General features: G+C 49.1%; 1 protein-coding gene across 1 annotated transcript; it reads left to right on the top strand.

The window, feature by feature from the left end:
- Positions 1–7,442: 7,442 nt before the first annotated feature.
- Positions 7,443–20,350, top strand: LOC139241071 (sialic acid-binding Ig-like lectin 10). Its single transcript, XM_070869764.1, is given in 6 exon segments — positions 7,443–7,506; positions 12,613–12,793; positions 12,795–12,970; positions 17,308–17,601; positions 19,157–19,438; positions 20,037–20,350. Coding segments are annotated over 6 exon segments (1,311 nt in total).
- The last annotated feature ends 6,169 nt before the right edge of the window (positions 20,351–26,519 follow it).

The following is a 26,519-nucleotide window of genomic DNA, read 5'->3' on the forward strand; positions in this document are numbered from 1 at the left end:
AGGGCAGTACTGAGGGAGTGCTCCACTGTTGGAGGGGTAGTACTGAGGGAACACCGCACTGTCGGAGGGTCAGTACCGTGGTTAGCGCAGCTCTTTTGGAGGGGCAGTAGTGAGTAAGTGTTGCACTGTCGGCGGGGCAGTACTGAGTGAGTACTTTCGTGATCCTTTAGGGAAGAGTGACCATAACATGATTGAATTCTTTATTAAGATGGAAAGTGAAGTAATCCAATCGGAATCTAGGCTCCTAAATTATAACAAAGGCAATTACGATGATATGAGGAATGAATTGGCTATGATAGATTGGGAAGATTCATTAAAAGGCATGATGGTGGATAGGAAATAGCAAATGTTTAAGGAACGTATGCATGTTTCTGGCATAAAAACACAAAAGGAAAAGTTGCCCAACCATGGCTAACAAAAGAAATTAAGGATAGTATTCGATCCAAAGAGGAGTTATATGAAGTTGCCAGAAAAGGAGCAAGCCTGAGGATTGGGATCAGTTTTGAATTCAACAAAAAAGGACCAAGAGATTGATTAAGAGAGGAAAAATAGAGTACGAGAGTAAACTTGCGAGGAACATAAAAAACAACTGCAAAAGTTTCTACAAGTACGTAAAAAGAAAAGGATTATTGAAGACAAATGTTGGTCCTTTGCAGACAGAAGCGGGATAATTTGTAACGGGGAACAAGGATATGGCAGAACAATTAAATAAATACTTCGGTTCTGTCTTCACGGAAGAGGACGCAAATAACGTCCCAGAAATGCTCGGGAACCAAGGGTCTAGTGAGCAAGAGGAATTAAAGGAAATGAGTATTAGTAAGAAAATAGTGCTGGAGAAACTAATTGGACTGGAGGCCAATAAATCCCCAGGGCCTTATGATCTACATACCATGGTACTAAAAGAGCTAGCCATGGAAATAGTAGATGCATTGGTTGTCATCTTCCAAAATTCTATAGATTATGGAACAGTTCCTGCAGATTGGAGGGTGGCAAATGTAATCCCACTATTTAAAAAAGGAGGGAGAGAGAAAATGGAGCACTACAGACGGGTTAGCCTGACATCAGTAGTAGGGAAAATGCTGGAGTCTATTATAAAGAATGTGATAACAGGCACACTTAGATAATATCAAGGGGATTAAACAAAGTCAACATGGATTTATGAAAGGAAAATCATGTTTGACAAACTTACTGGAGTTTTTTGAGGATGTAACTGATAGAATAGATAAGGGAGAACCAATGGATGTGGTGTATTTTCAGAAGGCCTTTGATAAAGTCCCACATCTGTGGTTAGTGTTCAAAATCAAAGCACGTAGGATTGGGGGTAATGTATTGGCCTGGATTGAAAATTGGTTAACTGACAGGAAACTGAGAGTAGGAATAAACGGGTCTTTTTCGGGGTGGCGGGCAGGGATCAGTGCTTGGGCCCCAGCTATTCACTATATATATAAATGATTTGGATGAGGGAACTAAATGTAATATTTCCAAGTTTGTTGACAACACAAATCTGGGTGGGATTGTGAGTTGTGAGGAAGATGCAAAGATGCTGCAAGGCGATTTAGAATGGTTGAGTGAGTGGGCAAACACATGGCAGATGCAGTATAACGTGGATAAATGTGAAGTTATTTTGGTAGGAAAAACATAAGGACAATGTATTATTGAAATGGTGATGGCTTGGAAAGTGTCGATGTACAGAGGGACCTGGGTGCCCTGGTACACCAGTCATTAAAGCAAACATGCAGGTGCAGCAAGCAGTTAGGAAGGCAAATGGTATGTTGGCCTTCATTGAAAGAGGATTTGAGTACAGCAACAAAGATGTCTTACTACAGTTATACAGGGTCTTGGTGAGACTGAACCTGGAGTATTGTGTGCAGTTTTGGTCTCCTTACCGAAGAAAGGTATACGTGCCATAGAGGGAGTGCAGCGAAAGTTCACCAGACTGTTTCCTGGGACGGCAGGACTGTCGTATGAGGAGAGATTGGGTCGACTAGGCCTGTATTCATTAGAATTTAGAAGAATGAGAGGGGATCTCATTGAAACATATAAAATTCTGACAGGGTTGGATATACTCGATGTGAGGAGGATGTTTCCCCTGGCCGGGAAGTCAAGAACAAGGGGTCACAGTCTCAGGATACGGGGTAGGAAATTTAGGACCGAGATGAGGAGAAATTTTTTCACTCAGAGGGAGGTGAACCTGTGGAATTCTCTACCACAGAAGGCTGTGGAGGCCAAGTCACTGAATATATTTAAAGGGCGATAGATAGATTTCTAGAAACAAAAGACATCAAGAGCTGTGGGGAAAAAGTGGGAATATGGTGTTGAGATAGAGGATCGGCCATGATCACACTGAATGGAGGTGCAGACTCGAAGGGCCGAATGGCCGACTACTGCTCCTATTTTCTATGTTTCTATGTTTCTATGCTGCACTGTCAGAGGGGCAATACTGAGGGAGCGCTGCACTGTCGGAGGGGCAATACTGAGGGAGTGCCACACTGTCGGAGGGACATTACTGAGGGAGTGTCACACTGTCGGAGAGGCAGTACTGAGGGAGTGCCACACTGTAGGAGGGGCAGTACTGAGGGAGTGCCACACTGTCGGAGGGGCAGTACTGAGTGAATGCTGCACTGTTGGAGGGACAGTACTGAGGGAGTGCTGCACTGTCGGAGGGACATTCTCAAGCCACACTGCACTGTCGGAGGAGCACTACTGAGGGAGGGCCGCACTGTTGGATGGGCAGACTGAGGGAGTGCTGCACTGTCGGAGGGGCAGTACTGAGGGTGTCATGTATGCAACCTTCATACAACTGTAAACTTCATGTAACTAACCTTCATGCAACCACACTATACACTGTATATATGTCCTGGAAATGCACACCTTGACCACAGGGGGTGAACTTGTGGGAGACACTCCTCACCTGGGCATTCAGGTATTTAAAGGGAGGTCCCATGCAAGGTCATCACTTCTTGATCCTGGGAATAAAGGATGGTCGCGCAGTGACCGTGTCTGCTATACATGCCTCGTGTGATTCAGTGGCAAGGTGCAAGGACACTACATTTGGCGACGAGAAACGGGACTCACTGAATTGGCCAGAAATAGCAGCGAACCTGGGGACTGGGAGAAATTTAGAACTCAGCAGAGGAGGACAAAGGGTTTGATTAGGACAGGGAAAATGGAGTACGAGAAGAAGCTTGCAGGGAACATTAAGGCGGATTGCAAAAGTTTCTATAGGTATGTAAAGAGAAAAAGGTTGGTGAAGACAAACGTAGGTCCCCTGCAGTCAGAATCAGGGGAAGTCATAACGGGGAACAAAGAAATGGCGGATCAATTGAACAAGTACTTTGGTTCGATATTCACTAAGGAGGATACAAACAACCTTCCGGATATAAAAGGGGTCAGAGGGTCTAGTAAGGAAGAGGAACTGAGGGAAATCTTTATTAGTCGGGAAATTGTGTTGGGGAAATTGATGGGATTGAAGGCAGATAAATCCCCAGGGCCTGATGGCCTGCATCCTAGAGTACTTAAGGAGGTGGCCTTGGAAATAGCGGATGCATTGACAGTCATTTTCCAACATTCCATTGACTCTGGATCAGTTCCTATGGAGTGGAGGGTAGCCAATGTAACCCCACTTTTTAAAAAAGGAGGGAGAGAGAAAACAGGGAATTATAGACCGGTCAGCCTGACCTCAGTAGTGGGTAAAATGATGGAATCAATTATTAAGGATGTCATAGCAGTGCATCTGGAAAATGGTGACATGATAGGTCCAAGTCAGCATGGATTTGTGAAAGGGAAATCATGCTTGACAAATCTTCTGGAATTTTTTGAGGATGTTTCCAGTAAAGTGGACAAAGGAGAACCAGTTGATGTGGTATATTTGGACTTTCAGAAGGCTTTCGACAAGGTCCCACACAAGAGATTAATGTGCAAAGTTAAAGCACATGGGATTGGGGGTAGTGTGCTGACGTGGATTGAGAACTGGTTGTCAGACAGGAAGCAAAGAGTAGGAGTAAACGGGTACTTTTCAGAATGGCAGGCAGTGACTAGTGGAGTGCCGCAAGGTTCTGTGCTGGGGCCCCAGCTGTTTACATTGTACATTAATGATTTAGACGAGGGGATTAAATGCAGTATCTCCAAATTTGCGGATGATACTAAGTTGGGTGGCAGTGTGAGCTGCGAGGAGGATGCTATTAGGCTGCAGAGTGACTTGGATAGGTTAGGTGAGTGGGCAAATGCATGGCAGATGAAGTATAATGTGGATAAATGTGAGGTTATCCACTTTGGTGGTAAAAACAGAGAGACAGACTATTATCTGAATGGTGACAGATTAGGAAAAGGGAAGGTGCAACGAGACCTGGGTGTCATGGTACATCAGTCATTGAAGGTTGGCATGCAGGTACAGCAGGCGGTTAAGAAAGCAAATGGCATGTTGGCCTTCATAGCAAGGGGATTTGAATACAGGGGCAGGGAGGTGTTGCTACAGTTGTACAGGGCCTTGGTGAGGCCACACCTGGAGTATTGTGTACAGTTTTGGTCTCCTACCTTGAGGAAGGACATTCTTGCTATTGAGGGAGTGCAGCGAAGGTTCACCAGACTGATTCCCGGGATGGCGGGACTGACCTATCAAGAAAGATTGGATCAATTGGGCTTGTATTCACTGGAGTTCAGAAGAATGAGAGGGGACCTCATAGAAACGTTTAAAATTCTGACGGGTTTAGACAGGTTAGATGCAGAAAGAATGTTCCCAATGTTGGGGAAGTCCAGAACCAGGGGTCACAGTCTGAGGATAAGGGGTAAGCCATTTAGGACCGAGATGAGGAGAAACTTCTTCACCCAGAGAGTGGTGAACCTGTGGAATTCTCTACCACAGAAAGTAGTTGAGGCCAATTCACTAAATATATTCAAAAGGGAGTTAGATGAAGTCCTTACTACTCGGGGGATCAAGGGTTATGGCGAGAAAGCAGGAAGGGGGTACTGAAGTTTCATGTTCAGCCATGAACTCATTGAATGGCGGTGCAGGCTAGAAGGGCTGAATGGCCTGCTCCTGCACCTATTTTCTATGTTTCTATGTTTCTAACCACGAGGATGGCCACAGGTAGCACAGAGGAACGTTACTGATTGGGACGACTTCGTTGAGAGACTCCAGCAGAGTTTCGTCACGAAGGACTGGCTGGGAGTGTCAGTGGCTGACAAGCGGAGGGCGCAGCAACTGACCAGCTGCAGACCAGAGACATATGCGCTGATGAAGGACCTGCTCGCACCCGAGAAGCCGGCGGACAAGTCCTTCGAAAAGCTCAGCCAGCTGAACAGTGAGCATCTCAAACCAGCGAGTAGCGTACACATAGCCCAGCACCGGTTCTACACACACCGGCGTCGGGAGGGACAAAACATCTCGGACTTCATTGCGGAGCTGCGGCGCTTGGCCAGCCTCTGTAAGTCACAGACGCCTGCAGGGGGGAGATGTTAAGGGATTTCTTCATTGAGGGCATTAGTCATACCGGGATTTTCAGAAAACATATTGAGGCCAAGGACTTGACTTTAGAAGGGGTGGCATTGATAGCTCAGACCGTCATGGCAGGGGAAGAGGAGACCAAGCAAATGTATGCACGCAGCTCTGGTTCCAACGTGGCGATGGACCAGGGAGTTAACATTTTGAATGCGGCTCAGGGCTCCGCATGCAGGCAAGGACATTTTGAAACCAAGCAGGCAGCAACAGATGCTAGGGTGGGCCCGCAACAGGGACAATTGAAAAGGGATCGGCAATTCACGCCATCTCGAGGAACAATGCGTCCCGTGATGGGACCATTGGCACCCACCATCAGAGCGCTGAGAAACAACTAAACGAACAATCAGAGAGGAATGCCTGGTAGCAGCCCTTTTGTTTACAACAACCTCAGCTCATGCTGGAGGTGTGGGAGTAGACATACTGCGAAAAGCTGCAGGTTCCAGCAATTTATCTGTAAGATTTGTAATGTCAGTGGACACTTGGCCAGAATGTGCAGGAAGGCTTTAGCGAGGCTAATCTACAAGACAGAGGAACCAGACGAGAGGACTGCAATGCAGGATGATGCTTGGGGCAAAGCCATGGATGCTGAAGTTCAGCGGGTTCATATGGCTGATGTCCACAGCCCACATACCAAAACGCCGCCCATGATGGTGAAAGTTTTATTGAATGGCATCCCGGTGCGCATAGAGCTGGACACAGGAGCCAGCCAGTCCCTTATGAGCACCCAACAATTTGAGAGACTATGGCCACACAGAGCTTGCAGGCCAAAACTGGAACGCATTGACGCGCAGCTACGGACGTACAACAAAGAGATCATCCCAGTGCTAGGCAGTGCAAACTTGGTGGTAACACATAATGGGTCAGAGGACCGGCTGCCACTCTGGATTGTCCTGGTAAACGGCCCCGCACTTTTGAGGAGGAGCTGGCTAGCCGAGATGAACTGGAAATGGGGGGATGTGCACGCCATTTCATCTGTGGGGCGAAGCTCATGCTCACAGGTCCTACAGAAATTCGGGGCACTGTTTCAACCAGGTGTCAGGACTTTCAAGGTCATCAAAGTAGTGATACGCATCACTCCGGACGCCAGACCAGTGCACCACAAAGCCAGAGCGGTGCCGTATGTGATGCATGAGAAAATTGAAAGTGAATTGGACAGGCTGCTCAGAGAGGGCATAATCTCGGCAGTTGAATTCAGTGACTGGACAAGCCCCATCATTCCTGTTCTCAAAGCGGTTGCTTCGGTCAGGATTTTTAGCGACTACAAGGCCATCATCAACCAAGTGACACTGCAGGACCAATACCCACTTCCGAGAGCAGAGGACCTCTTTGCCATGCTGGCAGGTGGCAAGCTGTTCACCAAGTTTGACCTCACTTCGGCCGACATGACTCAGGAACTGGCTGAAGAATCCAAGCTTCTGACCACCACCACGACGCACAAGGTACTATTTATCTACAACAGGTGTCCTTTTGGCATTCGTTCGGCGGCCGCTATCTTTCAGAGGAACATTGAAAGCTTGCTTAAATCCATTCCTGGAACGATCGTATTCCAAGTCGACATCCTAATAATGGGTCGAGACACCGAGGAACACCTCCGAAACCTGGGGGTGGTGCTACGCCGACTGGACCGGGTAGGCTTGCGGTTGAAAAAGCCCAAGTGTGTGTTTTTGGCACCAGAGGTCGAGTTTTTGGGCAGGAGAGTTGCCGCAGATGGGCTTCGGCCCACCGAGACTAAAACTCAGGTGATCCGCCGATGCCCAGGCCCGGCAACACATCGGAGTTGCGATCATTCCTGGAACTTCTGAACTATTTTGGGAACTTTCTGCCGAACTTAAGCACATTGTTGGAGCTGTTACACATGCTCTTGCATAAAGGTTGTGAATGGTTTGGGGGGGACGGTCAAGAATGGGCTTTCAATAGAGCGCGGAAGGCAGAGCGTGGATAAGGAATGGTCGAAAAGGAAGCACTCGCTTGTGTTTATGGTGTGAAAAAGATACACCAGTACCATTTCGGTAGGCAGATCGAGCTAGTAACGGACCACAAGCCATTAACATCCCTGTTGTCCGACAGCAAGGTTGTCAATGCCAATGCGTCAGCTCGCATTCAGCGATGGGCCCTCACACTGGCTGCGTATGACTACACCATACGGCATCGGCCAGGCACCGAAAATTGCGCTGATGTGCTCAGCAGACTCCCACTGGCGACCACTGAGGGGACGTCGGAGCAAAGCGTTGAGATGGTCATGGCCATTGAGGCTTTTGACACCGCAAGCTCCCTCATCACAGCCCACCAAATCAAAATCTAGACCAACAGAGATCCCCTCCTGTCCATGATAAAGAAATGTGTTCTGACTGGGGATTGGGCGCCCGCACACGGGGCGTACCCCGAGGAGGTCGGACCGCTTCACAGATGGATGGATGAGCTTCCCATCGAAGTCGACTGCCTGCTATGGGGCAGTCAGGTAGTCATGTCCCAGAAAGGAAGGGAAGCGTTCATCAGGGAACTCCACAGTAAGCACCCTGGCATCGTGCTAATGAAGGCCATTGCCCGGTCACATGTATGGTGGCCGGGATTTGACTCGGACCTGGAACACTGCATATGCAGGTGCACGACGTGTGCCCAGCTGGGCAATGCCCCCCTCAGTCCATGGCTCTGGCCCACCAGGCCATGGTCACGCGTTCACGTAGACTACGCGTGCCCGTTCATGGGAAAAATGTTCCTGATCGTTGTCGATGCATACTCGAAATGGATCGAGTGCATCATATTAAACTCGTGCACGACATCCATCACAGTGGTAAGTCTGCGCACGGTTTTCGCGTCCCACGGCTTGCCAGACATCCTGGTCGCAACAATGGCCCGTGCTTCACCAGCCATGAATTCCAGGAGTTTATGTCGGGTAATGGCATCAAACATGTCTGGACAGCGCCGTTCAAGCCGGCTTCCAATGGCCAGGCGGAACGTGCGGTCAAAACAGGGCATGCTCCGTATCCAAGGACCCTCTCTTCAGCACCGCCTATCGCGACTCCTGCTGGCCTAAAGATTCCACCCGCATTCGCTCACGGGAGTCCCGCCAGCGGAACTACTCAGGAAACGCACGCTTAAAACGAGGCTGTCCCTCATTCATCCAGCCCTGGCAGACATTGTTGAGGGCAAGCGCCAGTCCCAAACCGAGTGCCATGATCGAAATGCAAGGGGGAGGTGTATAAAAATTGATGACCCGGTATTTGCTCTTAACCATGCTTTGGGACCCAAGTGGCTTGAGGGCACTGTAATTGAAAAACAGAGGAATAGGGTCATAGTGGTCAGACTAAACAATGGGCAGATATGCCGCAAACACCTGGACCAAGTAAAGAAAAGGTTCAGCATAGACACTGAGGAAGCTGAGGAAGAGCATGAGATGTTACCCACACCACTGCCAGTGAACGAGCAACAAGGACATTCACCAGCATGCACAGTCCCTGCGGCCAGCCCGGACGAGCCGGAATTACCTCAGGTGACAGAAATGCATACCAAGGAGCAGCCACCAGAGCCCCAACTACGGCGCTCCACAAGAGAGCGTCGACCACCTGAAAGACTTAGCCTTTGACAGAAAAAGACGTGAGGGGGGAGTTGGTGTCATGTATGTAACCTTCATACAACTGTAACCTTCATGTAACTGTAACCTTCATGCAACCACACTGTACACTGTATATGTGTCCTGGAAATGCACACCTTGACCACAGCGGGTGAACTTGTGGAGAGACACTCCTCACCTGGGCACACTCAGGTATTTAAAGGGAGGTCCAACGCAGGGTCATCACTTCTTGGTCCTGGGAATAAAGGAAGGTCACGCAGTGACCGTGTCTGCAATACATGCCTCGTGTGATTCAGTAGCAAAGGTGCAGGGACAATACAGATGGAGTGTTACACTGTCGGAGGAGCATTCTGAGGCCACACTGCACTGTTCGAGGGGCCGAACTGAGGGAGCATCGCACTGTTGGAGTGGCAGTTTTGAGGGAATGCCGCACTGTTGGTGCAGCAGTACTGAGGGAGTGCCGCACTGTCAGAGTGGCATTATTGAGGGAGCGACGCACAGTCGGTGTGGCACTACTGAGGGAGCGCCGCACTATTGGCGGGAACGTACTGAGGTTGCACCGCACTGTCTGAGTGCCAGTATTGAGATAACGCCGCACTATCAGACTGGCAGTACTGAGTGAGTGCTGCACTGCTGGGGGGTCAGTACTGAGGGAGCACTGAACTATTGGAGGGGCAGTAGTGAGGGAGCGCCACACTGTTGGAGGGGCTGTAGTGAGGGAGCGCCGCACTGTTGGAGGGGCAGTAGTGAGAGAGCGCTGCACTGTCGCAGGGGCAGCACTGAGGGAGCATCGTACTGTTGGAGGGGCAGTAGTGAGGGAGTGCTGCACTATTGGAGGGGCAGTACTGAGGGAGCGCCGCACTGTTGGAGGGGCAGTTCTGAGGGAGCAATGTACTGTTGGAGGGGCAGTAGTGAGGGAGTGCTGCACTGTTGGAGGAGCAGTACTGAGGGAGCGTTGCACTGTCGGAGGGGCAGTACTGAGGGAGCACAGTACTGTTGGAGGGGCAGTAGTGAGGGAGTGCTGCACTGTTGGAGGGGCCGTACTGAGGGAGTCCTGTACTGTTGGAGGGGCAGTACTGAGGGAGCGCCGCACTGTCACAGTGGCAGTACTGAGGGAGCGCCACACTGTCGGCGAGGCAGTACTGAGGGAGAGATGCACTGTTGGAGGGGCAGTACTGAGGTAGCGCCACACTGTCGGAGAGCCGTACTGTTTGAGGTGCCGGCTTTTCAACGAGACATTAAATCGAGGCCTGATATGCCCTCTCAGGTGGATGTAAAAGATCCCACAGCCGCCATTTCGAAGAACAGCAGGGGAAACATAGAAACATAGTAAATAGGTGCAGGAGTAGGCCATTCGGCCCTTCGAACCTGCACCACCACTCAATAAGATCATGGTTGATCATTCACCTCAGTACCCCTTTCCTGCTTTCTCTCCATACCCATTGATCCCTTTAGCCACAAGGACCATATCTAACTCCCTCCTGAATGTACCCTATGAACTGGCATCAACAACTCTCTGCGGCAGGGAATTCCAAAGGTTAACAAGTCTCTGAGTGAAGAAGATTCTCCTCATCTCAGTCCTAAATGTCCTACTCCTTATCCTAAGACTGTGTCCCCTGGTTCTGGACTTCCCCAACACCGGGAACATTCGTCCAGCATCTAACTTGTCCAGTCCCGTCAGAATCTTTTTTGTTTCTATGAGATCCCCTCTCATCCTTCTAAATTCCAGTGTATAAAGACCCAGTTGATCCAGTCTCTCCTCATATGTCAGTCCTGCCATCCCGGGAATCAGTCTGGTGAACCTTCGCTGCACTCCCTCAATAGTAAGACGTCCTTCCTCAGATTTGGAGACCAAAACTGAAAACAATATTCCAGGTGAGGCCTCACTAAGGCCCTGTACAACTGCAGTAAGACCTCCCTGCTCCTATACTCAAATCCCCTACCTATGAAGGCCAACATACCATTTGCCTTCTTCACCGCCTGCTGTACCAGCTTGCCAACTTTCAATGACTGATGAACCATGACACCCAGGTCTCGTTGCACCTCCCCTTTTCCTAATCTGCTGCCATTCAGATAATATTCAGCCTTCGTGTTTTTGCTCCCAAAGAGGATAACCTCACATTTATCCACATTACACTGCATATGCCATGCATTTGCCCACTCACCAAACCTGTCAAATTCACCCTGCAGCATCTTAGCGTCCTCCCCACAGCTCACACCGCCACCCAGCTTAGTGTCATCTGCAAACTTGGAGATAGTACACTCAATTCCTTAATCTAAATCATTAATGTATATTGTAAATAGCTGGTTTCCCAGCACTGAGCCCTGCGGCACTCCACTAGTCACTGTCTGCCATTCTGAAAAGAACCCGTTTATCCCGACTCTCTGTTTCCTGTCTGCCAACCAGTTCTCTATCCAGATGATTGGACTAATCAAACTGGTAGCAATGCGGTGGAGGAGGATTTCCTGGAGTAAAAGTGGGCCAAGTAGACTGAAGGAGCTTAGCCAATCGGCTGGGTTGAAGAGCTGACAAGGTGAGGCGATTGAGTGATTGACGATGGCGAGAATTCTGACAGATCCTAATCCACTCTTCCTGCCTTGTAATTCAGCGTAGAATATACATCAACTGGTGTGACATTGAGGCATTGTGTTAGGTGGCAGAGTTCTTTCACTAGGCAGGATCCTGAGGTCTGTGAGCTAATACAGAATGCACAAGTCCACTCCCCGTGTCCAGGATTCCGGGGGGTGGGGGAGAGCGAATTGATCAACTGGTTAAACTCACAAGGATAAAACATCTGGTCTGGACAGATTGCACACATCCATACTAAAATAAGCTAGGGACGGGATAGCAGAGACACTATTATATACATAACAATTGATTAGAAAGGGAAATAGTGCCAGAGGACTGGCAGACAACTAATGTTATTCCTATATTTAACAAGGAGATAGAACAAGTCCAGGGAACTATAGACCAGTTAGCTAAACGTCGGTGGTAGGAAAGAAAATGGAATCTTTACTCAAAGATGTAATAGAAAAACATCTAGAGACTGAAAATACAATAATGTTGACCAACCTTACTGAATAATGTGAAGAAGTATAGAAAGATTAGATAAGGGCAATGTAGTAGATGTACTATACTTGGAGAAACTCGCCCATCCCTAGTTGCTCGAAGGAGATGGTGGGGGGAGACCTTCTCCTTGAACCGTTGCAGTCCGTGTTCTGAAGGTGCTCCCACAATGGTATAGGGTAAAGAATTCCAGGATACTGACCCAGTGTTGATGAAGGAATGGTGATATATGTGCACGGCAGGACGCTGTGTGACCTGGAGGTGAAGGGCATCCCATCACATTGCTGCTCTTGTCCTTCTGGGTGCTGGAGGTCTCAGGGGAGGGAGGTTCTGTTAACGTAGCCTTGGTGAGTTCCTTGTGTGTCCTGTCGAGAGTGCACACAGCAGCCACACTGTGCCAGTGACGGAGGAGGTGGGTATCAAGTCTTGTGAAGCGACAAGCCATCCAGCACTAAATATCGATATTTCTCTCCCCAGCTGTATTGTCACAAGAGTGGAAAGGTGTCACTCCACGAGAGGTGACAGCACAGGAAGGTTTGTGCACACAGATTCCATGGCATTACAGTTATCCATCGCGTCTGGTAAATCAACTGCGGGATGGACTCTGGATTAATAATGAGCAAAAGATAACATCGCCGAAAGCCTTTCACTCGCAATCTTGAGTTGCCAGTGTTTCGCTATCGGAACCGGCTGTCTGGAGACCTGAAAGATGGCGATTGTTCTCTGATTATAAACAGCGTCACACAGCAAGACGCAGGACCCTATTATTTCAGGATAGAATTTGACAACACGGATACGTTTACATACCTCCCTGCAACACGGCTTCATGTTTCTGGTAAGGGCTGTGTTATAATTACTCAACAATTCATGTTCAACAGTCAATGGGAAATAACAGAAACTGTGGCGGTTACATATTAACACAAAACACAGCTTATTATAACGCAGTGTCTGATTGTCAATAACCTGCCGATATCTCCCAGTTCAGTCCTAAAGCAATCTCTAATACTCACTTTATTATCAATGATTACATGTCTTGACTGTCTCCATCAATGTTACCAGGTTATCGACTCCCATCTCTTCCTCCTATCCTAATTAAAAGTCTTACATATTGACAAAAACAAATTGCATTTATATAGCACCTTTCACATTGTCATAGCAAAGAAGTTCTCTTCACAGTGTAGTCACTGTTGTAATGTAGGAAATGCGGCAGCCAATTTGTGCACAGCAAGCTCCCACAAACAGCGATGTGATAAATGACCCGATCATACATTTCAGGTGTTGGTAGAGGGATAACTGCCAATTGTTTCTGTCCTGCCATGTACAGGATTTAATTTAACATTGACAGAGATCTGTGAGCGAGTGCCAAGCCAATGTTCCCCAAGCTGTGACCTGCTGCTCCACCCCCACCTATTGTCAATTCAAGGGTCTGGGAGTGAAAGTGTATTAAGTGAAGTGACAGACACTCTGCCAAACCTGAAAGTAGCAAAGTACTTTTGCTTACCAATTACATGGAATATAGGGCCCACGTTTGCCCCCACGGTTAGAACGGTGCAGGTCCGTGAGGTGCGCTGACTTTTTACAATAGAAATGTTGCCTATTATTTACCTTCGCATTCTCCCCGCAGTCCGATCGATCCAGGCCCTTGGTGCAAAGCAGCAGAACGTGTGGGGGGCGGAGCCAGTTCCCGGCGCTGAAAACAATGCGGGACCTCTGCACATGTGCTCTAGAGTGTGTGCACATGTGCAGTAGCTCCTCGCAGTTCGAAACTCTGCAGGCTGTATGGGAGGGGCCTGAAGCACGCTGCCCCTAGCCCTGGCCGAATGGACACCCCCGTGTCGCCTTTATGTGAGCAGGCCCCGAATGGCCCTAGCAGCATTATTTCAGTGGTTGTGCCTATGTGTGGGCACACGCTTTGATATAAAGTATCTTGAATATTTTATGACAATATTGGGATCTTTACAGCATAACTTGCCGAAGGCATTATTGTCAACCAGTAAGTCAAAGGCAGGAGATACTTCGCAACAGGGTTAATGTGCGTGTGGGGCACATGAAGCATTCAGAGAGTGGGGACAGCTTCATGCAGCTTGTGAAAGCAAAGGAACAGGCCAAGAGAGGGCGAGGCAGATAGGGACATGGTTCGAGCTGAATTACCAAACAGACTGAGGCCAGAAAAGCAAACTTTGAAAGAACCAAGACAAATACATCAGCTGCTGGCATCAATCCAATATCGGTTTGTGGCATTAATTTTTGTCCAAATCGAATACATTTCGTGCGTGTGTGTGTGTGTCTCCCTCTCCATCTCAAAAAATCCCCCCTCCCCCCCCGCAACCCCCTCTCCCTCTCACCCCTCCCCCTCTCTCCCCACCACCCCCCTCTTGCTCCACTCCCCTGTCCCCCCTCTTCCCCTCCCTCTCCACCCTTCCCCCAACCACTCTCGCCCCGCCACCCCCTCTCCCTCTCCCCCCTCTCAACCCCCTCTCCCCCCTCTCACCCCTCCCCCTCTCTTCCCTCCACCCCCCTCTTCCCCCCACCCCACCTCCCTCTCCCTCCTATCCCCCCACCCTCTCCCCCGTCCCCCCACCCCCTCTCCACCCTTCCCCCACACCCTCTCCACCCTTCCCCCACCCCCTCTCCACCCTTCCCTCCACCACCGCTCCCCCTCATCTCTGACTACCTGCGCTGATTTCTTAAGTCTCCGCAAGGTTTGTCTGAGCGGACAAATGTGGCCACATACGCTGGACTAAGTTCGTTTGGAGTAACCTTTCGCTGGCTAAACTTGCTTAAATAGCCAAAACAGGCGTACGTGGCTGGTAACGCCCCCTTTGAAAAAAAACTGAACTAAAAAGAAACTGAACTAACTCACTAAAACTGCAGCAAACTAAATGGGGAGAATTGCGATTTTTAAGACACTCAAAAATAAACTAGTTGCTCCAGAACAATCACTGAACGTTAACATGCAGGTACAGCAAGCAATTAAGAAAGCAAATGGGATGTTGGCCTTCATTACAGGAGGATTTGAGTATAAGAGTAAACACTTCTTACTGTAGTTATATTGGGCCCTGGTCAGACCGCACCTGGAGTATTGTGTACAGTTTTGGTCTCCTTACCTAAGGAAGGATATAGGTGCCATAGAGGGAGTGCAACGAATGTTCACCAGACTGATTCCAAGGATGGGGGGATTGTCCTCTGAGGCGAGATTGAGTAGACTAGGCCTATATTCTCTGGAGTTTAGAAGAATGAGAGGTGATCTTATTGAAACATACAAAATTCTTATTGGGCTTGAAAGGGTAGATGCAGGGAGGATGTTTCCCCCGAGCTGGGGAGTATACATTCAGGGGTCACAGTCTCAGAATAAGGGGTCGGCCATTGAGGACTGAGAGGGGGAGACATTTCTTCACTCAGAGGGTGGAGAATCTTTGAAATTCTCTGCCCAAAGGGCTGTGGGGCTCAGTCGTTGAGTATATTCAAGGCTGAGATCGATAGATTTTTGGATATTAAGGGAAGCAAGTACTATGGGGACAGTGCAGGAAAGTGGAGTTGAGGTTGAAGATCAGTCATCATCTTCATCATCATCATAGGCAGTCCGTCGAAATCGAGGAAGGCTTCCTTCCACTCTTAAAAATGAGTCCTTAGGTGGCTGAACAGTCTAATATGATAATCCCTGTCACAGGTGGGACAGGTAGTTGTTGAGGGAAGGGGAGGGTGGGACTGGTTTGCCGCATGCTCCTTCCGCTGCCTGCGCTTGATTTCTGCATGCTCAAGGCGACGAGACTCGAGGTGCTCAGTGCCCTCCCGGATGCACTTCCTCCACTTAGGGTGGTCTTTGGCCAGTGACTCCCAGGTATCAATGGGGTTGTCGCACTTTATCAAGGAGGCTTTGAGGGTGTCCTTGTAACGTTTCTCTGCCCACCTTTGTCTCGTTTGCCGTGAAGGAGTTCCGAGTAGAGCCCTTGCTTTGGGAGTGTCGTGGCTGACATGCAGACAATGTGACCTGCCCAGCGGAGCTGATCAAGTGTGGTCAGTGCTTCAATGCTGGGGATGTTGGCCTGGTCTAGGACGCGAATGTTGATGCGTCTCTCCTCCCAGGGGATTTGTAGGATCTTGCGGAGACATCGTTGGTGGTATTTCTCCAATGACTAGAGGTGTCTACTGTACATGTCCATGTCTCTGAGCTAAACGGGAGGGCGTGTATTACTATAGCCCTGTAATCCATGAGCTTGGTTGCAGTTTTGAGGACCTGGTCTTCAAACACTATTTTCCTCAGGTGGCAGAAGACTGCACTGACGCACTGGAGGCGGTGTTGAATCTCGTCCTCAATGTCTGCTCTTGTTGATAAGGGGCACCCGAGGTATGGGAAATGGTCCACGTTGTCCACGCCGTGGATCTTGATGACTGGGGGGCAGTGCTGTGCGGCGAGGAGAGGCTGGTGGAGTACCTTTGTCTTACTGATGTTTAGCGTAAGGCCCATGCTTTCGTACGCATCAGTAAATATGTTGACTATGTGCTGGAGTTCAGCCTTTGTATGTGACCAGACACAGGCATCGTCCGCGTACTATAGCTCGACGACAGAGGTTGGGTGATCTTGGACCTGACCTGGAGACGGCGAAGATTGAACAGGTTCCCACTTGTTCTGTAGTTTAGTTCCACTCTAGCGGGGAACTTGTTGACTGTGAAGTGGAGCATGGCAGCGAGGAAGATTGAGAAGAGGGTTGGTGCCATGACGCAGCCCTGTTTGACCCGGTCCGGATGTAGATTGAGTCACTAATGGATCCGTTGGTAAGGATCACGTCCTACATGTCGTCAGGGAGCAGGCGGAGGATGGTGAAGAACTTTTGGGATATCCGAAATGGAGGAGGATGCAGGCGGTTGACAGTGCCAAAGGCCTTTGTAAGAATCAGCCATGAACTCATTGAATGGCGGAGCAGGCTCGAGATGCTGAATGACTGACTCCTATTCCTAATTCTTATGTTATGTTCTTATGTACATATAACTATTTGCCTCAACCACTCCTTCTGGTAGTGAATTCCAGCCTGTCAGCCTTTCCTGACCATTGGAAACTCTCAGATCTGGTATTATCCTGTAAAAGTCCTTTCTCTTGTGGGACTGTTATCGCTATTTGAACTGATGCCTCACGTTATATTTATATAAAACAATCCATTCTGTGTGCGTTAGATTTCACAGATAAACCCAGGATCTTCCCTGCTGAAATTATTGCAGGAAAGCCTGTGGACGGAAGCTGTACCTTCAACATCTCGTGCAATGGAACAGCACCTGCCTTAACCTGGGTCAATCCAGCTGATATACACGGGTCAGTCTCAAACAATGTAACTCAGCATGGTGTCACTGTGACATATACTTCTGTTCTCACCCTGATCCCTTCACTCAAACACCACAGACAAACTCTCACCTGCAGAATCACATATCCATCTGTTTCATCGGAGCGGACCCTCGCACTAACTGTGCAATATAAGTACGGACATCCATAATTCTACATTACCCGTATTAATCTACATTTCACACAGCAAGATTCCAAAACAGTAATGTGGTAAGGACCAGATAATCTGATATTTACTGGCCAGAACACCGGGGAGAACTTTTCTTTCAATGGATCCATTGGATCTTTTATATCCAGCTGAGAGGGCAGATGGGGCCTCATCTCATCGGGGTTTAACATCTCATCCGAAAAGTGTCACATCCGAAAGTGCAGTACTCCCTCAGAATTGCCCCTCCGACAGTGCAGTACTCCCTCAGAATTGTCCCTCCGACAGTGCAACAGTCCCTCAGTACTGCCCCTCCAACAGTGCGGTGCTCCCTCAGTACTGCCCCTCCGACAGTGCGGTGCTCCCTCAGTACTGCCCCTCCAACAGTGCGGTGCTCCCTCAGTACTGCCCCTCCGACAGTGCGGCGGTCCCTCAGGCCTGCCCCTCCGACAGTGCGGTGCTCCCACAGTACTGCCCCGCCGACAGTGCAACACTCCCTCAGTACGGCCCCTCCGACAGTGCAGCGCTCCCTCAGTACTGCCCCTCCAACAGTGTGGTGCTCTGTCAGTACTGCCCCTCCGACAGTGCAGCACTCCCTCAGTACTGCCCCTCCGACAGTGCAGTACTCCCTCAGAATTGTCCCTCCGACAGTGCAGCACTCCCTCAGTACTGCCCCTCCGACAGTGCAGCACTCCCTCAGTACTGCCCCTCCGACAGTGCAGCACTCCCTCAGAATTGTCCCTCCGACAGTGCAGCACTCCCTCAGTACTGCCCCTCCGACAGTGCGGTGCTCCCTCAGTACTGCTCCTCCAACAGTGCAACACTCCCTCAGAACTGTCCCTCCGACAGTGCGGTGCTCCCTCAGTACTGCCCCTCCGACAGTGCAACACTCCCTCAGTACTGCTCCTCCAACAGTGCAACACTCCCTCAGAACTGTCCCTCCGACAGTGCGGTGCTCCCACAGTACTGCCCCGCCAACAGTGCAACACTCCTTCAGTACGGCCTCTCCGACAGTGCATCGCTCCCTCAGTACTGCCCCTCCGACAGTGCAACACTCCCTCAGTACTGCTCCTCCAACAGTGCAACACTCCCTCAGAACTGTCCCTCCGACAGTGCGGTGCTCCCTCAGTACGGCCCCTCCGACAGTGCAGCGCTCCCTCAGTACTGCCCCTCCAACAGTGTGGTGCTCTGTCAGTACTGCCACTCCGACAGTGCAGCACTCCCTCAGTACTGCCCCTCTGACAGTGCGGTGCTCCCTCAGTACTGTCCCTTCAACAGTGCAGCGTTCCCTCAGTACTGTCCCTTCGACAGTGCGGCGCTCCTTCAGTACTGCTCCTCCGACAGTGCAGCACTCCCTCAGTACTGCCCATCCGACGTGCGGTGCTCCCTCAGTACTGACCCTCCAACAGTGCAGTGCTCCCTCAGTACTACACTCAGATGTTTGCCTGGATTACGTGCTTTCTGATGAAGGAACTTACATTGATATCACAACTTTCACGTTCACAGACAATGTACATTAATTGATCTTTATTTGTTTTTAGATACACCACGGAATCTCTCAATTACTTCTCGTGATACGATTAAAGATTCATCGATCATTATAACAGAAGGAAATTCTGCAGTGATACTCTGTTCTGTCGAGAGCTTCCCAGCTTCTAACCTGACATGGCGACATCTTGGTGTCACAATGAACAGAACAAGTTCCAACAACGAGCTGTGGTTGGAGCTTGCTCACGTTACATCCAGGGTCGCTGGAGACTATCAGTGTGTGGCAGAGAATGGACATGGAGCAGTGGAGGGGTCCATAACCATCGCTGTGAAACGTGAGTCTACAGATACTTCCACATCTCTCTAAGTACAAACAAACTAATATCTGTGGGAGACTGAGGAGTTTACAAAGTCTCTGCCACACACTCACACACGCATAAACACACACATGCACTCACCACCTCTCCTCCTCCATCTTCTCCTGTAAAAAGACTCTTAAACCTACCTCGATGACCAAGCTTTTGTCCTAATATGTCCCAATGTGGCCCGGTGTCGATTTTTGTCAGAGCATCCTAAAGGAGGAGAGAGCGAGGTGGAGAGGTTTAGGGCGGGAATCCCAGAGCTTGGGGCCTGAGAGCTGAAGGCACGGTCACCAATGGTGGAGCTAATGGAAATCGGGGGATGCTCTGGAACTTCCTCCCTAAACCTCTTCACCTCTCTACCTCTCTCTCCTCCTTTAAATAACTCCTTTAAACCTACCTATCGCAGCCCTAATTTCTCCTTCTGTGGCTCGGTGTCACATTTGTGTCTTATAACACTGCTGTGAATCATCTTGGGACATTTTATTACATTAAAGGTGTGTATAAATACATAATGTTGTTGTAGTTGTTGTTCGCAGCCAATGTACGTTAACCAATCTTTATTTGTTTTTAGACGCACCACGGAATCTCTCAATTACTTCTCGTGATACGATTAAAGATTCATCGATCATTATAACAGAAGGAAATTCTGCAGTGATACTCTGCTCCGCCGAGAGCTTCCCAGCTTCTAACCTGACATGGCGACATCTTGGTGTCACAATGAACAGAACAAGTTCCAACAACGAGCTGTGGTTGGAGTTTGCTCACGTTACATCCAGGGTCGCTGGAGACTATCAGTGTGTGGCAGAGAATGGACATTGAGCAGTGGAGGGGTCCATAACCATCGCTGTGGAACATGAGTCTACAGATACTTCCACATCTCTCTAAATACAAACAAACTAATATCTGTGGAAGACTGAGGCGTTTACAAAGTCTCTGACACACACGCAGATATTTCCACATCTTTTAAAGTTTATTTCTGCTGATTAGTTCTGAGTCTGTTAACTAGAGACATGGCAGGGCAGCTCAGTCCCATGCAGTGCGCATCTTGTGCACTTCACGTAGTCTGGACAACCACGTCAGGATGTGTGCAGGAAGTGTCACCAGCTGCAGCAACTTGAGCTCTGCGTTTCGGAGCTTGAGTGGCAGCTGGAGTCACTGCGGTGCATCCACGAGACTGAGAATTTTGTTTCTAGAGGTGGTCACCCTGCAGCTTAAAAGTGTCCAGGCAGAGAGGCAATGGGTGACCACCAGACAGAATCAGAAGACCAGGCAGGAAGTGCAGGAGTCCCCTGAATCCATCTCGCTCTCCAACCAGTACTCTGTTCTGAGTACTGCTGAGGGCAATGGTGCCCCTGGGGGAGTGCAGCCAGAGCCAAGTCCACGGCACCACGGGTGGCTCAGCTGCACAGGGGGTGGGGGGAGGATGAGTGGAAGGGCAGTGGTAGGGGATTTGATAATCAGGGGAGCAGACAGGCATTTCTGTGGCTGCAGACGTGACTCCAGGATGGTATGTTGCCTCCCTGGTGCCAGGGTCAAGGATGTCACCGAGCAGCGACAAGACATCCTGAGGGAAGAGATTGAACAGCCAGAGGTCATGGTCCATATCGAGACCAATGACAGGTAGAAAGAAGAATGGGGTCCTGCAGGCGGAGTTTAGGGAGCTAGGAGAGAGATTAAAAAGCAGGATCTCAAAGGTTGTAATCACCGGGTTACTGATGGTGCCACGTACTAGTGAGTACAGAAATAGGAGGATAGAAAATGAATACGTTGCTGGAGAGATGATGCAGGTGGGAGGGCTTTAGAGTCCTGAGGCATTGGGACTGTTTCTGGGGGAGGTGGGACCTGTACAAGCCGGACGGGTTGTACCTCAACAGAGCCAGGACCAGTATCCTCATGGGAGGGTTTGCTCGTGCTGTTGGGGAGTGCTTAAACTAGATTGGCAGGGGCATGGGAACCTGAGAATAGATTCATTGGGGAGAGAAGCAAAACTAGAATTGGGCAGCAGAGAAGTAGCAAGTGAATTCGGAAGACAGAAGAAAGAAAGGCTGGAAAATAGCCAACAAGGGAGTTTGGCACCACTAAACGATATATACTTCAATGCAAGGCGTATAGGGAATAAGGCAGATAAGCTGAGAGCACACTTAGGTGTACGATATTATAGCCATTACTGAGACATGGCTGAAAGAAGGGCAGATATGGCAGCTTAACATTCCTGGTTACAGGGTTTTCAGATGCGATAGAGATGGGTTAAAAAAGGAGAGGGGTCGCAGTATTAATTAAAGAAACAATTACAGCTGTGAGAAGGCATGATATGTTAGAGGGGTCATCAAACCAGGTCATATGGGTTGAATTGAAGAACAGAAAAGGGGTGATGACACGACTGGGAGGGTACTATGCACCCCGAAACAGTCAGAGGGAGGTAGAAGAACAAATATGTGGGCAAATTGCTGTGAAGTGCAAAACTATAGAGCTGTAATAGTGGGGGATTTCAACACCCTAATATTGATTGGGAAAAAAGTAGTGTGAATAGTACAGATGGTGCCAAATTCCTAAAATGCATTCAGGAGAACTTCTTTAGCCAGTATGTAACAAGCCCAACAAGAGAGGGTCGGTTCTGGACTTGGTTTTGGGAAATGAACAGGGGCAGGTGGAAGGGCTATCAGTGGGGCACACATTTTGGTGCTAGTGATCATAATTAAGTAAGATTTAGGGTGTTTATTGAAAAGGACAAAGGGGGACCAGGAAAAAAAAATTCTCAATTGGGAGTAAAGCCAACTTTGCTGAGCTGAGATAGGATTTGGCTAAAGTGGACTGGAAACGACTACTGGATGGTAAATCAGTGTCAGAGCAGTGGGAGTCATTCAAGGAGGAGACCCTGAGGGTGTTCCATTTAAAATAAAGGATGAGGCTAACAAATCTAGGGCTCCCTGGATGTCAAGCGACAGACAGCGTAACATAAAGAATAAAAAGGAAGCTTATGACAGATACCGAGAACGCAATACTGCAGAAACTCTGCAAGAGATTAAGAAGTGCAGCGGTGCAATTAAAAATGATATCAGGATTGCAAAGAGAGAGCATGAAAAAATGTTGGCAAGTAAAATCAGGGAAAACACAAAGATGTTTTATAAATACATTGAGAACAAGAGGATAACTAGAGAAAGAATGGGGCCTATTAGAGACCATAAAGGAAATCTGTGTGTAGAGGCAGAAGACGTGGGTATGATTCTTAATGAATACTTTGCATCTGTTTTCACAAAAGACAGGAGCGATGCAGACTTTGCAATGAAGGAGGAGGAGTGTGAAATATTAGATGAGATAAACATAGTGAGAGAGCAAGTATTAAGGAGTTTAGCAGCTATGAAAGTGGATAAATCCCCAGGCCTGTGTGAAGTGTATCCCAGGATGTTAAGAGAAGCCAAAGAGGAAATAGCAGAGGCTCTGACCATCATTTTGCTGTCCTCTCTGGCTTCAGGTGTGGTGCCAGAGGACTGGTGGACTGCTAATGTTGTATCTTTGTTTAAAAAGGGAGAAAGGGTTAGAACGAGTAATTACAGGCCAGTCAGCCTAACCTCGGTAGTGGGAAAATTACTGGAAAAAATCCTGAGGGACAGGATAAATTTGGAAAGACATGATTTAATTAAGGACAGTCAGAAAGGATTTGTTAAAGTAAAGTCATGTCTGGCTAACTTGATTGCATTTTTCGAGGAGGTAACGAGGAGGGTTGATGAGTGCAGTGCGTTTGATGGAATGTATATGCATTTTAGCAAGACTTTTGATAAGGTCCCACATGGCAGACTGATCACGAATTAAAAGCTCATGGGATCCAGAGTAAAGTGGCAAGTTAAATCCAAAATTGGCTCAGAGGCAGGAAGCAAAGGGTAATGGTTGCTGGGTGTTTTTGTGACTGGAAGGCTGTATCCAATGGGGTTCCGCAGGACTCAGTGATGGGTCTCTTTCTTTTTATGGTATATGTCAATGACTTGGACTTAAATGTCGGGAGTATGATTCAGAGGTTTGCAGATGAAACTAAAATTTTCTGTGTGGTTGATAATGAAGAAGAAAGCTGCAGATTGCAGGAAGATATTATTGTACTGGTCAGGTGGGCAGAACAGTTACCCTTGGCAGAGGGGTCAACAACCAGGGGTCAGAGATTTAATGTAATTGGGGGGAGGTTTAGAGGAGATATGAGGGGAAATGTATTCACCCAGAGGGTCGTGGGGGTCGAGAACTCACTGCCTGAAAGGGTGGTAGAGGCAGAAACCCTCACCACATTTAATAAATACTTAGATGTGCACTTGAAGTGCCGTAATCTACCAAGAGCTGGAAAGTGGGATGAGGCTCGATTGCTCTTTGTCGGCCGGCGTGGACACGATGGGACAAAATGGCCTCCTTCCGTGCTTTAAATGTCTATGATTCTATGATCCTATCTCTCTAAATACAAACAAATTAATACCTGCGGGAGACTGTGGAACTTACAAAGTTTATTACATGCTGCTGCACGCACATCAACACACTCACACTCACACTCACACTCACACACTCACACTCACACACTACCATTATCATCATAGGTAGTCCCTCGGAATCGAGGAAGACTTGCTTCCCCTCCTGAAGTGAGTGCTTTGGTGGTTAAACAGTCCAATACGAGAGCCACAGACTCTGTCACACGTGGGACAGATGGTCGTTGAGGGAAAGGGTGGGTGGGATTGGTTTGCCGCGCACTCCTTCCGCTGCCTGCACTTGATTTCTGCATGCTCCCGGCGTTGAGATTCGAGGTGCTCAGCGCCCTCTCGGATGCACTTCCTCCACTCAGGGCGATATTTGGCCAGGGACTCCCAGGTGTCAGTGGGGATGTTGCATTTTATCAGGGAGGCTTTGAGGGTGTCCTTGTAGCGTTTCCACTGCCCACCTTTAGCTCGTTTGCCGTGAAGGAGCTCCGAGCAGAGCACTTGCTTTGGGCGTCTCATGTCTAGCATGCGGACTATGGCCTGCCCAGCGGAGCTGATCGAGTGTGGTCAGTGCTTCAATGCTGGGGATGTTAGCCTGAATGAGGACGCTGATGTTGGTGCGCCTATCCTCCCAGGGCATTTGTAAGATCTTGAGGAGACATCGCTGGTGATATTTCTCCAGCAACTTCAGGTGTCTACTTTACATGGTCCATGTCTCTGAGCCATACAAGAGGGCAGGTATTAATACAGCCCAGTAGACCATGAGCTTGGTTGCAGTTTTGAGGGCCTGGTCTTCAAACACTCTTTTCCTCAGGTGGCCGAAGGCTGCACTGACGCACTAGAGGCGGTGTTGGATCTCGTCGTCAATGCCTACTCTTGTTGATAAGAGGCTCCCGAGATATGGGAAGTGGTCCACGTTGTCCAGGGCTGCGCTGTGGATCTTGATGACTTGGGTGCAGTGCAGTGTGGCAAGGACAGGCTGGTGGAGGACCTTTGTCTGACTGATGTTTAGCATAAGGCCCATGCTTTCGTACGCCACAGTAAATGCGTCGACTATGTCCTGGAGTGCAGCCTCTGTATGTGTGCAGATGCAGGCGTACTGTAGCTCGACGACAGAGGCTGTGGTGGTCTTGGATCTGGCCTGAGATGGTTCTGTAGTTTAGTTCCACTCCAGTGGGTAGCTTGTTGAGTGTGAGGTGGAGCATGGTGGCGAGAATTATTGAGAAGAGGGTTGGGGTCATGACGCAGTCCTGTTAGACCCCGGTCCGGATGTGGATTGGGTCTGTGATGGATCCATTTGTAAGGATCATGTCCTGCATATCATTGTGGAGCAGGCGGAGGATAGTGACGAACATTCACACGCACACACGTACACACACAACTTGCACACACATACACACACATATGCGCACACACACACACATGCACACATACACACGTGCACTCACACTCACAAACAGCATCATAAGGTCAGAAGTGGGGATGTTCGCTGATGACTGCATAATGTTCAGTGCCTTTTGTAACTCCAGATAATGGAGCAGTCCATGTCCGCATTCAGCAAGACCTGGACGACATTCAGGCTTGTGCTGATAAGTGGCAAGTAACATTCTCGCCACACAAGTGCCGGTCAATGACCATCTCCAACAAGCCGCAATCTAACCACCTCCCCTTGATACTGAACAGCATTACCATCGCCGTATCCCCAACCATCAACAACCTGGATTTTAACATTGACCAGAAACTTAACTGGACCAATCACATAAATACTGTGGCAACAAGAGCAGGTCAGAGGCTGGGTATTCTGCGGCGAGTGTCTCATCTTCTGACTCCTCAAAGCCTTTCCACCATTTACAAGGCACAAGTCAGGAGTGTGATGGAATATTCTCCACTTGCCAGGATGAGTGCAGCTCCAACAACGCTCAAGAAGCTCGACACCATCCAGGAAAAAGCAGTCCGCTTGATTGTCGCCCCATACATCACCTTCAACATTCCCTCCCTCCACCACCGGCGCACCATGGCTGCAGTGTGTACCAGCTACAAGATGCACTGCAGCAACTCGCCAAGGCTTCTTCAGCAGCAAACCCGCAACTTCGACCACCTCGAAGGACAAGGGCAGCAGGCGCATGGGAACACCACCACCTCCACGTTTCCCTCCAAGTTAGACAACATCCTGACTGAGAACTGTATCGGCCGTTCCTTCATCCTCGCTGGGTCAAAATCCTGGAACTCCCTCCCGAACAGCACTGTGGGAGCACCTTCACCACACGGACTGCAACGGTTCAAGAAGGCGGCTCACCACCACCTTCTCAAGGGGCAACTAGGGATGGGCAGTAAACACACACACACACACACACATTCACAGACACACAGTCTCACACACATAGACACACTCTCACATACACACACTCTCTCACACATTCACACACACACACAGACATACACACACAATCTCACACATTCACACACATACTCACACAGACACACTCATCATCATAGGCCGTCCCTTGAAATCAAAGACTTCCACTCTAAAAGTGAGTTCTCAGGTGACTGAACAGTCCAATATGGAATGACAGTCTCTGTCACAGGTGGGACAGACAGTCGTTGGA

The sequence above is a fragment of the Pristiophorus japonicus genome, chromosome Y (genome assembly GCF_044704955.1).
Source record: "Pristiophorus japonicus isolate sPriJap1 chromosome Y, sPriJap1.hap1, whole genome shotgun sequence".
In the NCBI taxonomy this organism is placed as follows: Eukaryota; Metazoa; Chordata; class Chondrichthyes; family Pristiophoridae; genus Pristiophorus; species Pristiophorus japonicus.